We start from the raw sequence: 14,641 nt of genomic DNA on the forward strand, positions 1-14,641 counted from the left end.
TTAAAAGTGCATACAGATGGCTTCAAAATCACGATGTTGCTACTGGTTTGGACTCTGATTTTTGGACAGCTTTTTGGAAGATTAATGTCCAGCTGAAAGTATTGCATTTTGGATGGAGAGCTTTAACTGGAACTTTGGCCACCAAAGTCCAACTCAATTCTAAGCATGTGCCTATTACTCAAAATTGTACTTTCTGCAATATTACAGCCGAATAAATTCAGCACATTTTGGTGGATTGTTCCTTTGCCAGGTCCTATTGCCATAGGTCATCTGTCAATTTTAGTCCACCTCTCAAATGCCATTCTATGAGTGGTTTCAACATGCCATGAAGATCAATAATGCAGTGCAAGTTGAAGAAGCTTTAATGGTGGTTTGGGCAATATGGAATGCTCGAAATAAGCTACTTTGGAATCAGAAAAACACAGTAGCTTTGGATGTGGTTCTGTCAGCAAGATCTAATCTTTATCAATGGCAAAGTGCTCAACAAAATAGATTTGATCCTCTTATATCTCCTTTTGAGATAGGTAAAGAGGAAGAGCATTGGACTAAACTAGTTGCAAATATGGTGAAGATAAATGTTGATGGAGCGATTTTTGAAGCTTACAACTCTTTTGAATTTGGTTTTATTGCCCGTGACAGCTCTGGAGCTATTATTGAAGCTGTTACTTCAAGCAAAACCAGTAGCGCTTCCCCTGAGATTGTTGAACTAATCGGAATTAAGGATGCCCTCAGTGGGATAAAAACCAAAGGATGGAGTTATGTCGTACTTGAAACCGACTGTCTTATGGCAGTTCAAGCTATCCACAACAACACGTTTCTTCCATCTACATTCGGGATGTTGGTCCACGACTGTCAACATCTTATATCTCAGTTGTCTAATGTTAATTTGTCTTTTACTAAGCGTTCTGCTAATAAGGCCGCATATTTCCTTGCGCGTAGCTCTTGTTATTTTTCAGATCGATCGCACATGCTAGAAATTCACCTTCTGAGTTGAACATTGTAATGGTTGATCTCAATTATTAATAAAGCATCTCTTTCATTCAAAAACAAAAAAGCCTCACACGTCCATGGGCCACCACCACAACTACGTACGTACCCACTGATATTGATTTGGGAGATAGAGATTTAAACTTAGGTGAAAAAATATGTATATATGCTTATGAGTTATATATATGACCACAACCATAGGAGATACATTGTACTATTTATATTCATATTTGTACATGTTCAAGATATTTTGCATATGTTATTCAAGAAAAAAGAAATTTTGCATGTGTAAACATCTCCTCGCCACAAAAATTATATAAATATATTTATATATTATATATAACGATAAAAAATATTAATTAGACTTATATATGTACCCATGATTACGTTTACATAATTTTTAAAATTAGTATTTAAAATAATTATTTATAGCAAGTGAGAAATGTCAGAAGTGTAAAATATATATGAAAAAATATTAAAAAATATTCTTCAAGCTGATTAAAATAAGAATTATAATTAAATTTTTAAATAAATGATAAATAAAAATATTGAGATAATTATGAGTTACCAAATAAATCGTAAAAGATATTTGGTGAAAATTAATGAACTATAGGGAGTGGAAGTTTTTTTAAGGAAAATTTACAAAAATACTGTATTTTGACCCAATTTTTACAAAAATACTGACACATGACAAAAATAATTTTTATACTGCCTTGGGACTTTTTCTTTTCTTTTATACTGTAAACACCGAAAATAAAAAACGAGGTCTCCATCTTCTACACCCACAGACAGAACCACAACAATAACACCAGAACAACTGAAAAATAATCATTAAATCCGGTGAGATGAAGCGGAAACATTAAAACTATTAATATTAGGGTTGTCATGGTTTTTCTAATATTGTTTTTGGGTTGTTCCACTATTGTTTCGTATGTTTAACAAATGTTGGTTTTAAGTTACACATGTCAAACCAACTACTAAATATTTATATGAGGTAACCAGAATGAAAGAATCATGGACAGTAATAGGCTTACCTTCCATGAAAGTGGTGAAATCTAGAAGACCAAAAAAAAAAAGAGGATGGAAGCTGGCTGGGAAAAAAAACAACATAACAAATGCAGTAAATGTGGGAAGCTGGGGCACAACAAGAGAACATACAGGAGGAGACATCAAAAATGAAAACAAGGAGAACATTTAAAAAACAACAGTGGAACAACAAAAGAAAACTGAATATATATTGAAGTATATGATACTGAAGAAATAACTTACATACAAATTTCATTATTTCCCTATTGCTATTTAAAATAGAACAATACAACAATATTTAAAAAATGAGATAAAAAAATAAAAGAAAAAACAGTAAAATAACATTAAAACAATAATAAAAAAATAACAAAATAAACCATAAGAGCCATCAAACGATACAAACCACTCACAAAACCAGAGCTAATTATAACCCAAAAAAAGAAAAAAAAATATAATTAGTAAAAACAACAAAAATCCAGTAAAGTTTATGTTGTTTTAGAAAAAATAAATGAAGAAAAAAGAGATTTTTTTTACTTAGAAAATTTGAGTTGTCTACTGTTCTTCTTCTTCCTCTGAATTGTGCGAGTTTCTCATTTATACTGATACATAAAATATTTGATTCAACTGTGAGACAATGTTTATTCAACATGTCTAATTATTATATCTATGAAAGTAGTTGGAGAATTCACTTTAATCTTTTAAATTAATGTGTTATGTGTAACACCTACTATACATCTATCATTCAACGGTTTGTCAAATATTGAATAACCAACATGCTTGTCAACGTACTAAGAAATTTTTTTTGAACTTCTAATTAATGTTTCAAATATGGTGTTGCTAATACTTTACATTTCTGATAAGATATTGGATTTTGAATTCAACAACAAAACAACTATTATGTAACTTTTTTAAAACCAATAATTTATTAAATGTAATAACAATGTATTAAAGTAACATTTTCTGCCTGTAAAAGTTCACAAAAAAAATTAAATAATTCAAAATTAATGTTCTCTTACTATCTAATTGCTTGGTTATGACATGTCAAGTTTCAGAGTGTTATTAAAACAGTTATGCAACTGTGTTGCAACTTTTTTGAAACATAAAAAACTAAAACAGTATTTGCATGTACGTGACTCCATCTAAATGTGAATTCACTATTCTATTTGTGATTTGATATGAACAAATTCACCATTCGAAATCTGAAAAATAACAAAATTGCAATGGGATAAAGTTTTAGCTATAGTATTGATGCATTCCTTTTCTTTTTTGGATTATGCCTGATTTGGATTGATTTGGAGCTCCAGATCTAATTGCTAGATATCTACATTTTATGAATCTGAAAATTGATATTAAGTGTATTAGATTTCTACAAATTAAACCAGAATTCAGGGATGAATTTTGTTTCAAACAAGTTTTTCTGTACTTTTTTTCATCAATATGAAACATGTGTTTGGATTGATTTTGGTCTTCTTCTCAGGTGAATTCATCAGAATTAATGGTAGTTCTCCATCTGGCTTGGTTTCTTTTCGGTGGGCGTGCTGGTTTGGTTGTCGGAAGGTGTCGTTGTGGAAAAAAGTTGTTTGTGCAACTGAATGTTAGAGCAAGATGTATTTTTGTAAATTTTTATTGCTGAGCTGTATAAATGTTTATAGGGTCTGCTCAATTTATTTATGTAATATTTTTGCTATTATAATATAAATGTTTATAAAAATTTAATGATTTAATATTTATAATTTAATTTGTTTAGTAACATCAATAATAAGTAATACATTACTATCTTATATATATATGATAATAATGTGTTCTCATATATTATCAATGTGAAACTCTGGTTGAATTTTATATTTTAATTACATGATATTAAACAAATGAAATAAAACAAAATGATTAGTTATATATGGTTACTACTTGCTAAAAGTTGCTAGAAAGATGAACCCACATTAAGGCTCACAAACATGAATTGTTCCCCAGTGTGAAGATATTATTATTACAGACCTTCAAAAGTGTCATATTTATAAGTTTTATGTAAAAATTTATGATAATTCAGTCTTTCTTCTTGACTAATATTATATATAATATATAGAATACAATTTATAAGTTAAAATTTTTGATGAGAAGATGTAATTGGCAGTGGGTGAAATCCATGACGAAGAGTGGCTTCCCAAACTTTGTGAATATCATTAATGGTATGGAAGCCACACTCATGCTCATTCCAACCTTCTAACCCATGTACTATTCCCGCTATACGCCATGCACTCATCACTCTTCTTGGCAACCAATTCTGTCCATAACATATATATATATAATTAAAGTACTATATATCTTGCATGCATGATCATATATACTTAATTATTTAATAGATTATTATTATTATTATTATTATTACCTCACATGAATGAAGATTCTGGAGAGTTGAAGGAGTGTGCATTGCTGGTGTGTAATGGTAAAAGCAGTCTTTGCGAAATGGTTTAGGTGGGAATTGAGAGAAAGGAATGAAGATTGTTCCCTTTCGAGCTTTTACTTGTTCTTCTTTACTCAATCCATCTCCCACTAACCAAATCTGCATTATTACGTAAATCATGTTATTATGACTATTATTATTATTGATCATACTATTAGATATATCATTATACCTTTTCAGAATAACTTTGGGAGAACACCAAACATTCATTAGTGGTAGAATTATTGGACATATTGATTGATGATTTCTTCAGTTTCTTGTACTCCTCCTCCTTAGAAGAAGCTACCTACAGCACAAAGAAAAAAGGGTTTCTAATTCTCTTATATAAATACTTATTTTTATGTTATTTTCACATTATTACTATTTTTACTTTTTTTTTTTATCACACTTGTTTTCAAATCGATTTTAGTGTATGCTCATCATAATGAATTTATGTCAACATAAAAAATATATATTCTTTTAAAGAAAAATAAAATTTTATTACCTGAATACCCTTGTGGGAGAGAGCCAAAGCAACAGCATAAGCAACCTTGGTAAGATTTCCAGTAAGCAAGACTTGAGTTGTTCCTTTTGGTATGGAGTTTAGTATAACCCCCACTGCTAGGCTACTGCCATCTACAACTTTCACCTTCAACTCAGGGTATCTTTTCACGTAAATCTCACCATATGCATTCAAATCTTCTTTCTGCATCCACGTACATGACATTTTATTAATTTAATTAATGAAAAGTGATAAGTTAGAGGGTAACATATATATATATATATTTATATATATATACATGCCTGATTCAAGAGACCTAGACTCAATACTTTTACACCCTTTTCCTCAGCGTCAAGTATGGCTTTCTCAATCAAATTGTTAACGGATGATTTTTGCCATTGTAGAAAATACTGAAACAAAAAAAGAAAACATGTGCTGATTCAATATAAGTTATAGACAGTAGCATATATAATGTGATATTTGCTCAATATTAATATAAGTTATAGACTGTAGTATACTATGCAATTCTTGCATACTTGTATCTTGTACTTGGGTATAGCCCAAGTTTGCAATGTGAGTTTATGGAAACGGTGGCTCTCAACCAGGAAAGGACGAGCATAGAGCCCAGCCATTAGGGTTGACAAGGCAGTGAGAGGCCACATCAACCAAAGGTACCATTTCGATGAAGAGTGAGGCATAGAGGCCAATGCAGGAAACCCTATCTCCATATGGTATATGGACTCGGGTGTGGTCATATGTGTTAAATACACCACATTTGGTAATTCCTCCTTTCTTTTCAGTGACATCTCATATAAGTTTTCTGAAGATTCGTCTACGGTTCCATAGATGTAATCATACATTGGCATGAACAAGCAATAATTGGTTCGGAACTGAGTGTGGTGCAACGAATGAAACCTATACAATATATAAAAATTAATTTCACTACATAACAAGATATTTGGCACATAATTTTTAAAATGTTTATGTTTATAACCAACAACTACCAAATGATTGTTTTTAGGGGGAAAAGTATTCAAAATCAATAAAAAAAATTGTAATTATATAAAAGTTTCAATCCTGCAAAATTAATTGTAATGCGTCCCTTAAAGTTTCATTTTGAAATATTTGTGAGTTGAACTAATCACGAATTCACACTTATTGGTTTTGTTAAGTAGATTTTATACATAATTACACCAATAAACAGTAAGACAACGATTAAGGTACTAAGCACTTATACTACTCTTTAGCAATTCTCCTAAAAAAAAATCTTTACGCTACCGTAGCTTATAATTAATGACAGGATCAATCGATTAAAATTATATTTAATATTTCACAACTCATAGCTTGTCAAACTACATATATATTTACTTAAAGTTATGCTCTCATATATTTATTTAAATTTAAATGCACACACTTATATCCATCCATGAATAATGATGATTTTGTCAAATTTAATTTTAAGTAGTACGAGTGGGACCTAAACATATAAAAGTAGGTGTAATATATATTTTGTAGGCAGGTAACTTATATTTCTAAAAAAGTAGCACCAATATATGGTGCCATAACACTCATAGGTACCATAATTAGTTGAATAATGTTAGATATGTTAAAGTGCCAAAATATCAATAATAAAGAGAGAGAGAGAGAGAGAGAGAGAGAGAGAGAGAGAGAGAGAGAGAGAGAGAGAGAGAGAGAGAGAGAGAAGGTGTACGTACGAGGGAGTATACATAAGATACTTGAGAAGGGGGAACAGAGAGAAGAACCACTTGGGAATGAACTCGAAGTTGCAGTGCCCTAAGTTGTTCATGAAATCGATATAAGTTATGTAACCTATTAATAAAGCTACGGAGACAGTTTCTGTAAATGCTGTTATCAATAATGGGATTGCAAACAGAAGGAAATATGCCATGTGCTCTGCAAATGGATGAGCCACAGCTGCAGTAATTAATAATATACTCATCAATATAATAATATTATTAACTTATTATAATAATTTCATACAAACTAATTAATATAGTGCTTACAAGTAATGGGCTCGGTGACAATGGAGGAATGGTGATGAGAGTGATAACGAGAATAGAGGTAATGGTGGTGTAAAGCTCTGTGAAGCCAATAGTATAAGAATTCCACAACAAAAACATGAAGCAGAATTGTTATAATTATCCCATCTGTCTTCCATATAGCTACATTTCTACCATTTGGAATTATACGGGTCCCCAAATAACTCAGTATTGCAGTGAACAATATTTGGTCATCCCTAATAATTATAAATATATGTAATTATTATAAAAAAAAACAGAGAAAATATATGTATTTATATATTAGTAATGTAGCTATATATATTTATATATATATGTAGGTACCAATTTCTTTCTCTATCAACTTGGTCAAAGTCAAGGCTCTTGTCAACGATTCGGTTGTTTCCTTTGGCTGATCGGTAACGAGAAAGAGAGATCCAAATCTGATTGTGAACATATCTTGACAACAAAATTGGGAAAATGGTAAAGGTTGAGAAGTCTCTCTCCATTGGATCATCCTTTGTTAAATACATGTACGTGCTACTAATCGCCCATGGTGCTACAATTAAATACTAGGAAAAAATTTCATGTTTTTATTATTTATAAATTTCAGTTAAATTAAACATTTTTTAATAAAAAAAATGATATTTATTGAATAATATCGAAAAAAAATTAATTAACAACTGAATATATATATATATATAGAGATATATATTAACAACTTAGCATTTCTCTTTGGGGAAAGCACGTACGTACCTTAAACTTTCCAAGAGGCTTCCATGGCCAATCAGTGAGGATTCCAGGCTTAGAAGCCATTTTCAACTTGGTAGAGTATATAGCTCGTTCTATTAGCTAGCAATCTTATATTATTATTTGTTTCACAGAAATGTACACATGCATATGATTGCATGCGCGTATATATAAATATATATTAAAAAAGTGTGTTATAAACACATGTCATTTTATTTTAGTCATATATATATAAGCCACCTATAAATATGTATATGTATGGGAATATTCGTATCTCTCTCAAACTCAATAAATATGTATTAATATATATAACATTCTTCTCACATATAATAACTAATAAAAAAAAACATAAATTAAGGAAACAAACCCAACAAACCTGAAGGAGAGTTATCGGATTAGTATTCTTGTTTATAAGTGGGTACATCTTGCATGATAGAGGTCACCTACTTAACACTCACCTTATTTTTAGCCTGAAAATATCTGTCCACTTTATTAAGTGTACAAATTTACTAAAAAAATATGTATATTAAAACTGTTTTTAGTACTGATGATCAACCTATTTCACTTCATGAAAATGTTGTGAACAATTAATTTATCTTTCTATATAAACTAGTTGTGAAGCACATGCCTCCATATATACACTAAAACTTTTATTTAATCAAAAATATTTCTAATTTATTATATATATATAAAATTTTAAATTCTAATTTTCCATAATTATAAATAAAAATAATTTTTAAACTGTAATTAACTATCATATAAAAATAATTACAACTTAATTAAATATATATATATCATGGTATTATGTATTTATTTATGTAGAATCAAAAAAATTTCCACATACATTGTATTTACTGAAAATAATTTTATTATAATACAATAACTCTTTTTGATCTATTATAATATAATAATTTTTTTTTATTATTGTTGTTACATTAAATATTACTCTTTTGATTTTTTTTCTTTAGTCATAGCTTATCAATTAGAATACAATTATTTAGTCCATAAAAGTATTCTTAAATAGAAGTTTTACTATATTTAAATAATATTTACATATATTCTCAAATAATATTCTTTGATTTGAAGTAAATATTTGAAGGGAAAAATATATGTTTATTTTAAAACTTTTATCTGACATTAAAATTTCATAGAATAGGTTATTATATATACCCTTGTTGATGTTATTTTTCGTCAAATAATCTAAGAAGATCGTAAAAATAAAAAAGTCCATGGTGAATTAATTTGACTAATAAAACTGCAATAATTTAAATTGACACTAGAGATTTATAGTAGTGTTCACCCCCATGTCGCGATGGTAACACTACTACAATGTTGGCCTTTAGAGGCTGTTTTTTCACTCCCATTTATAAAAAGGGAAGCTAAATGGTGTGAAAATACACGCTTTGTTCGAAATTGACATTTAGAGGCAGTTTTTTGATAAAAATTGTAGGTATAAAATTACATTTTACCATTTAGAGGCGGTTGGGAAATAATTTTTTTATATGCTAAGCCCTGGCGTCGGTTCCTTTATAGGAATCGACGACATAGGGTACACGGTTTGCTGACACGTGTACCCTATGTCGTCGGAACCGATGCCATAGGGTTATATAAGAAAACCCTATGCATCTGATCATTTCCTCATCTTCCTCACTCGAACCAAACAGCAGCCCAGCCAAACCAGAGAGCTCGAAACCCTCTCGCCTTCCCACCCTTTTCTCCCCCATTTCTCAACCATTTGAGCCCATTTTTTTTTAAATCTTCCCTTTTCGATACTTAATCACATACACCTAAAAAGTTTTTATTTTTTATCCTCTTTGAGTGTCATCCGAACCCAAATAGAAAAGTTTGGGTTTAAAATTCAGCCACCATTTCTTCTTGAGAAATCCTTGAATCTCAACCTCCTTTAAGGTATAAATATAGTTTCTATTCATTTTTATAATGTACATTGTTTTATTTTTGGTTTTTGTAAATTATTTTTTGGGTTTTTTCATTTTATTAGTAATATTGTTGTGTTGTATGTGTATAGTGCCCGGATTTTTTACGGAATTGCTCGTCGGATTGCGTTTATTAGGTAAAAATTTAAACCTCAATATATAGTATATATATGTATTTGTATTTTTTATTGAATATGTGTATATAATGTGTGTATACACTACTACAAAAACCCCCTTTAGAGGCGGTTTATAAGCCCTTTCAGCGTCGGTTTTCGCGAAATTCGCTACCGACGCTGATCAGGGCGACGCTAAAGGGTTTATATGAACCGACGCCATATGTACCCCTATGGCGTCGGTTATTAGCTTATAACCGACGCCATAGGGGTACCTATGGCGTCGATTATGAGCTAATAACCGACGCCATAGGGGATTTACCAACCGACGCCAAAAGCAAGCAATTTTCAGTTTTTTCAAATTTTTTTTTTATTTAATTATATAATTTTAATTTCATTTTATTTATATATTTAATAATTTTATATATTATTTTATTTAATATAAATTACATATTTATTTTTTAAAATGTGAATCAAATATTATTTAAATTTGGGTAAAATACATAATTTAATTTCATAAAAATAATTAAATATTACACAAACACTAATGTAAAATTAGTTAAAAATATTAAAGTTAATAAATCTAACTACAAGTTAATCTATAAAAATTACATAATGAAGAAAAATTCTTCGACCTTTCAACCTCAATCGTCACCGTGAATCACCGCCATCAATTGTTCGATCCACTTTCGCTGTAGTGGTAACAATTCTGTTTTTGGATCGTATTGCTTCTTACCCCCAAACTGTTAAAAAAATTAAAAATTTATATTAGTTTATGTATATGTATATTATATATTTATTATTATAGAATTTATATACTATAATCAATAATTAAAACTTACAGCTTTTTGATCTTGTATGTAACGGCTGGGGTTGGCACGTGCGACGATGTCAGTGATATATTTCAAAACATAAAATCCGCATTCTTGGCTTTTAGGTTGTCTTGGACAGTTTGCTTGGTTAATTCCTTGCCACTGGCCAAGATACTCATGTGCGTTCCCTATATACATGAATGCCCTGTTTGGGAAAATTATATTAGCATTTCAATTCGTTAGTTAATTTAAAGTCGTTACATAAGAAGTCATTAAATTATTACCTTCCGATCATTTGTTCTATTACTTCGGGAATTGGGCAGCCTTTTACAGGGTTTAAATGGATAATTTTCCTTGGCGCAACCACCACTAGCGTCCAATGCATCCTAGAAAATTATATTGGAATATAAGTAAGATAGTATAAAAATAATTTGAAGACATAATATAGAAATGAACAATTAGCACTAAAGAATTTAATAAAGTTTACCCGATATTCCAAGGAATAAAGAACATTTGGTGGTTGTTGTTCATTAATGATAACCAATTAGCCAATCGTCTTGCCGCATCGTCAAAAGACTGACTCTGTTCTTCATCGTTGATCCCATGCACTGTGAGAAGCTCTGGGTCGTAAAACTTGAAAATTTTTCTCAGACCGTTGATGCTCTCCCATATGTGCCTGCCAAAAAAAGTGTTAGTGTCTTATAATAATTTAACTATAATTTGATATAAGGTTAATTAGATTAAAGAAGAGTATACATCATTCCAAACAGCATTCCCTGGTTGCCGATGTAGTCACACGTAGCAACCTGCTGCAAATCCTCTCCAGATAACGTGATCTGGGTACGCGGTGCAATGAATCCTCGGGGGACAGGAATTGTGATTATATCACGTTTATCTTTGAGCCTTAGGAATTCATGAATCATCCATTTTAGCGAATTAGGGATCAACGCCATCTTCTCTTCCGTGAACAAGTCATCTTCCCGTGCACCACGGCCTTGTGGAGAAAGCATCGGAGCTTTCCCCTTTGACGCATCACGTCTTGAGGGCGGTTGAGCGAGTGGACCCTAAACAAAACAGAACATAATATATATATATCAAATTAAATCCAAATTCTACCGAAATTTCGGCAGCATAACGGTTGTAATTGAATGACCCCAAAAATTTTGAACATAGCTGTATAATGACAAATAACACATATATAACAAATAGTTTTTTCATCCATCCCACCGCAGCACATATATTCGCAGAACCTACTTCACTACGGATGAATATTTAAGATATTCAAACTCCACTAATCATTAATAATTAATTTGAGTTGAGAAGTTACCTCGGTTGTTAAAATTAAGTGTTTAGGCCAAGGAAGGAACATCTGGCATACGTCCCTAACATATCTGCACTCTTCAATTGGGACTGGGATTTCAGCGTCCTCTTGCAGGATTTCCGAAACCATGATCCGGGCATGTGAATCATCGTAATCCTGGCAGTGAACTTTGATCGTACCCACATGCTCGTACAAATACCCTCGGGCCACAATATTGTCGATGTTGTCAGAGCAGAGATGTACTTGCTGATTAAGGGCCGCATGGTCATCAAAATTGTATAGGATACCTTGGTCGTTGAGGGAAATAAACTCCTCAGCATAAATTTGTGGTTGTACCTCATCCTGAGGAGCGTATGGTTGTGGAACATACGCCTCACCAGCCACCTCTCCTTCTTCCTCTTGTTCGGCAGCGTTCCTCTGCTGCTTAAGGGATTGGACTTCGGCTTTTAATTTTTCAATCTCCTTCGCTTGCCGAGCCACAACATCAGACACTTCCCTTTTCTTCCTGCCGAACAGTTGAGATGCCCTGGTCAGGAACCTACAAATCATAAAAAGCAAATTAGCAACGATTTTATTTGTGTAACTAAATAAATAACATTTGAAGTAATAGCATACCCAGCAGCCCTGACACGTCCAGGATGCTCTGGTGTCCCGAGCGCCTGCGTCAGGATATCGTTTTGGCCCTGGACCTGAATTTGTCCCTGACTAAGCTTCTCTTCTAATTGAGCCTAATGCACGCATATATTCAAGCAATTAGTATATGAATTATATACACTAACTCATGAGCAGAACTCAATTAAGGATTAATATATACTTACTATCTTCTCTGCAATTTCCTTGTCGTAATCAGTGACAAGTTTTCTACTCTTGGTGCGAGATTTAATCCAAACACGGTGGCGGGGGGGATCTGCAACTTCGAGGTCCTTTTTCTACATAACGTTATAACAATGAAATGAGTACCAATTAAATTGTATAGCACATTATAGCACATTAAATTTTAAGTATTACTTACCACAACTTCCCGTACGTTCACCATTCCACTCCGACCACTTCGATGTCTGGATTGAATTTTTGAGGAACGTTCACGTTGCACCTTACTCAATTCCTACAATGCCAAAAAAATACATTAGATACATGTAATTGTATTTAAGAGTTTATCTTAGTGTTAATATAATAAGCGTACCAGAAATTCAAGAGTTAGTCGACTTTCAACAAATTTGCACCAATCAGCAGCGTCGATCTCGGGGTGCTTTCCAGGGACTTGTGCCAGTCGTCCCAGATCATTCTCTTTCAACGCGGGCATTATGATGTCTTTTGTCATCCTATTCTTGAAGTCTTTCATTAACTTCCCAGCTAGGATGAGACAATCATGTTTGAAGGTGTCCGGCACAATGAACCCCGTCTATTTTGAAGGAAAACAAACACGGTTAGAGTCAACATTTGGAGTAATAGAAAAACAAATCAAAATTCTAACAAATAATAGCTTACCTGAATGTCTTTCCAAACTTTATTTTTCAGAGTCGGGTTGACTTCTTTCCAGTTTTTATAAGCCAACCCTATTGTCTGCCGACATCTGACTCCTAGAGTGGATACGAGCTTCGCATAGCTTTTTCCACAGTATTGACCTTTATCATTAACTTCGAGGGCCACTCTTTTGCCCTGATCCATTAGTTTGGATATTTCATTCATTTGCGTCGGCCCTCGTGTAGGTATTGTGGTTGGACACTCTGATTCTGGGTCTGAATCAGATCCAGAACTCGAGTTGGCCATATCTACACCATTAACAAACAAAATTGAATATCATGCTACTAATAACACTAAATTCTACCGAAATTTGATCCAAATTCTACCGAAATTTTGGCAGCATAACGGCTGTAATTGGACGTTCCCAAAATTTTTAAAAGTGCCTAAAGTAACAAACAGAACAAATATAACAATACAGAACAAAGAAACTAACATAAACAATACAAAATTTATCCACCAATCCGACCGCAGTACATGTATTCGCAGAACCTACTTCACTACGGATGAATATTTAAGATATTCAAACTCAACTAAGCATACATTGATAATTAATTATACTAACAAAAGGTAAGCGGATGGATATACCTATTGCAAATCCGATCAACACCAAAATATGTCGATCGACTCTCAAATATTAGCACACAACCTATAACATAATGCAATATACAACCAAATTAAAATTTTAATTATTAAATTACTTACTAGTTATTAAACAAAGTAGCAAGTTACTAGTTACTAATTTCCATAATTTTTTTTAAAAATAACATATACATATATATATATATATACATATATAATCAACTAAATATCACACTACCATTATTTTAAAAACTTTAACTCTAAACTAATTAAATTCCTACTACCTCTCATTCTCATTCACAACAAATATATATACAATACAAATACACAAAATACACAAATAGTATATACACAATATATATACACACAACATATATATAAACACATATTCAATAATAAAATACAAAATATACACATATATATTATATATCAAGTAAATAAATATTTACCTTATAAACGCAATCCGGCGACAAATTGCGACCAAAAATCCGGCCACCTATAGCACACACAATATAATATTAATAAAATGAAAAAATCCTAAAAAAAATTTACAAAAACGAAATAATACCAATGTACATTAATAAAATGAACAGAATTCATATTTATACCTTAATGAACGTTGAGATTGAACGATT

At 31.6% G+C, this 14,641-nt stretch overlaps 3 protein-coding genes across 6 annotated transcripts; 1 reads left to right on the forward strand and 2 right to left on the reverse strand.

Moving 5' to 3' along the window:
- Nucleotides 1-295: 295 nt before the first annotated feature.
- LOC133032128 (uncharacterized) lies at nucleotides 296-994 on the forward strand. Its single transcript, XM_061105975.1, has one exon. It carries the CDS (start codon nucleotides 296-298, stop codon nucleotides 992-994), a length of 699 nt encoding a protein of 232 aa, XP_060961958.1.
- Nucleotides 995-3,973: 2,979 nt separating this feature from the next.
- LOC115702522 (very-long-chain aldehyde decarbonylase CER1-like) lies at nucleotides 3,974-8,172 on the reverse strand. 2 transcript variants are annotated; one of them, XM_061105316.1, is made up of 10 exons: nucleotides 7,730-8,172; nucleotides 7,319-7,545; nucleotides 6,980-7,212; nucleotides 6,671-6,890; nucleotides 5,474-5,870; nucleotides 5,258-5,365; nucleotides 4,959-5,159; nucleotides 4,647-4,760; nucleotides 4,400-4,573; nucleotides 3,974-4,294 (listed from the first exon to the last, which is right to left on the reverse strand). In XM_061105316.1, the coding sequence occupies exons 1-10, from the start codon at nucleotides 7,787-7,789 to the stop codon at nucleotides 4,112-4,114; spliced, it is 1,917 nt and encodes a 638-aa protein (XP_060961299.1). In that variant the 5' UTR covers nucleotides 7,790-8,172; the 3' UTR covers nucleotides 3,974-4,111. The 2 variants fall into 2 exon arrangements, with proteins under 2 accessions (XP_060961299.1, XP_060961300.1); XM_061105317.1 differs by having other exon boundaries at nucleotides 5,492-5,870; nucleotides 7,730-8,171.
- A 1,985-nt stretch (nucleotides 8,173-10,157) lies between these two features.
- LOC133032381 (uncharacterized) lies at nucleotides 10,158-13,615 on the reverse strand. 3 transcript variants are annotated; one of them, XM_061106308.1, is made up of 10 exons: nucleotides 13,392-13,615; nucleotides 12,916-13,305; nucleotides 12,722-12,832; nucleotides 12,519-12,631; nucleotides 11,910-12,441; nucleotides 11,339-11,646; nucleotides 11,070-11,258; nucleotides 10,867-10,968; nucleotides 10,613-10,787; nucleotides 10,158-10,513 (listed from the first exon to the last, which is right to left on the reverse strand). In XM_061106308.1, exons 2-10 carry the CDS (start codon nucleotides 12,937-12,939, stop codon nucleotides 10,415-10,417), a joined length of 1,653 nt encoding a protein of 550 aa, XP_060962291.1. In that variant the 5' UTR covers nucleotides 12,940-13,305; nucleotides 13,392-13,615; the 3' UTR covers nucleotides 10,158-10,414. The 3 variants fall into 3 exon arrangements, with proteins under 3 accessions (XP_060962291.1, XP_060962290.1, XP_060962292.1); XM_061106307.1 differs by having other exon boundaries at nucleotides 12,916-13,615; XM_061106309.1 differs by lacking the exon at nucleotides 10,158-10,513 and having other exon boundaries at nucleotides 10,628-10,770; nucleotides 12,916-13,614.
- Between the last annotated feature and the right edge of the window lie 1,026 nt (nucleotides 13,616-14,641).

This window comes from Cannabis sativa, chromosome X (assembly GCF_029168945.1).
Source record: "Cannabis sativa cultivar Pink pepper isolate KNU-18-1 chromosome X, ASM2916894v1, whole genome shotgun sequence".
Lineage (NCBI taxonomy): Eukaryota > Viridiplantae > Streptophyta > Magnoliopsida > Rosales > Cannabaceae > Cannabis > Cannabis sativa.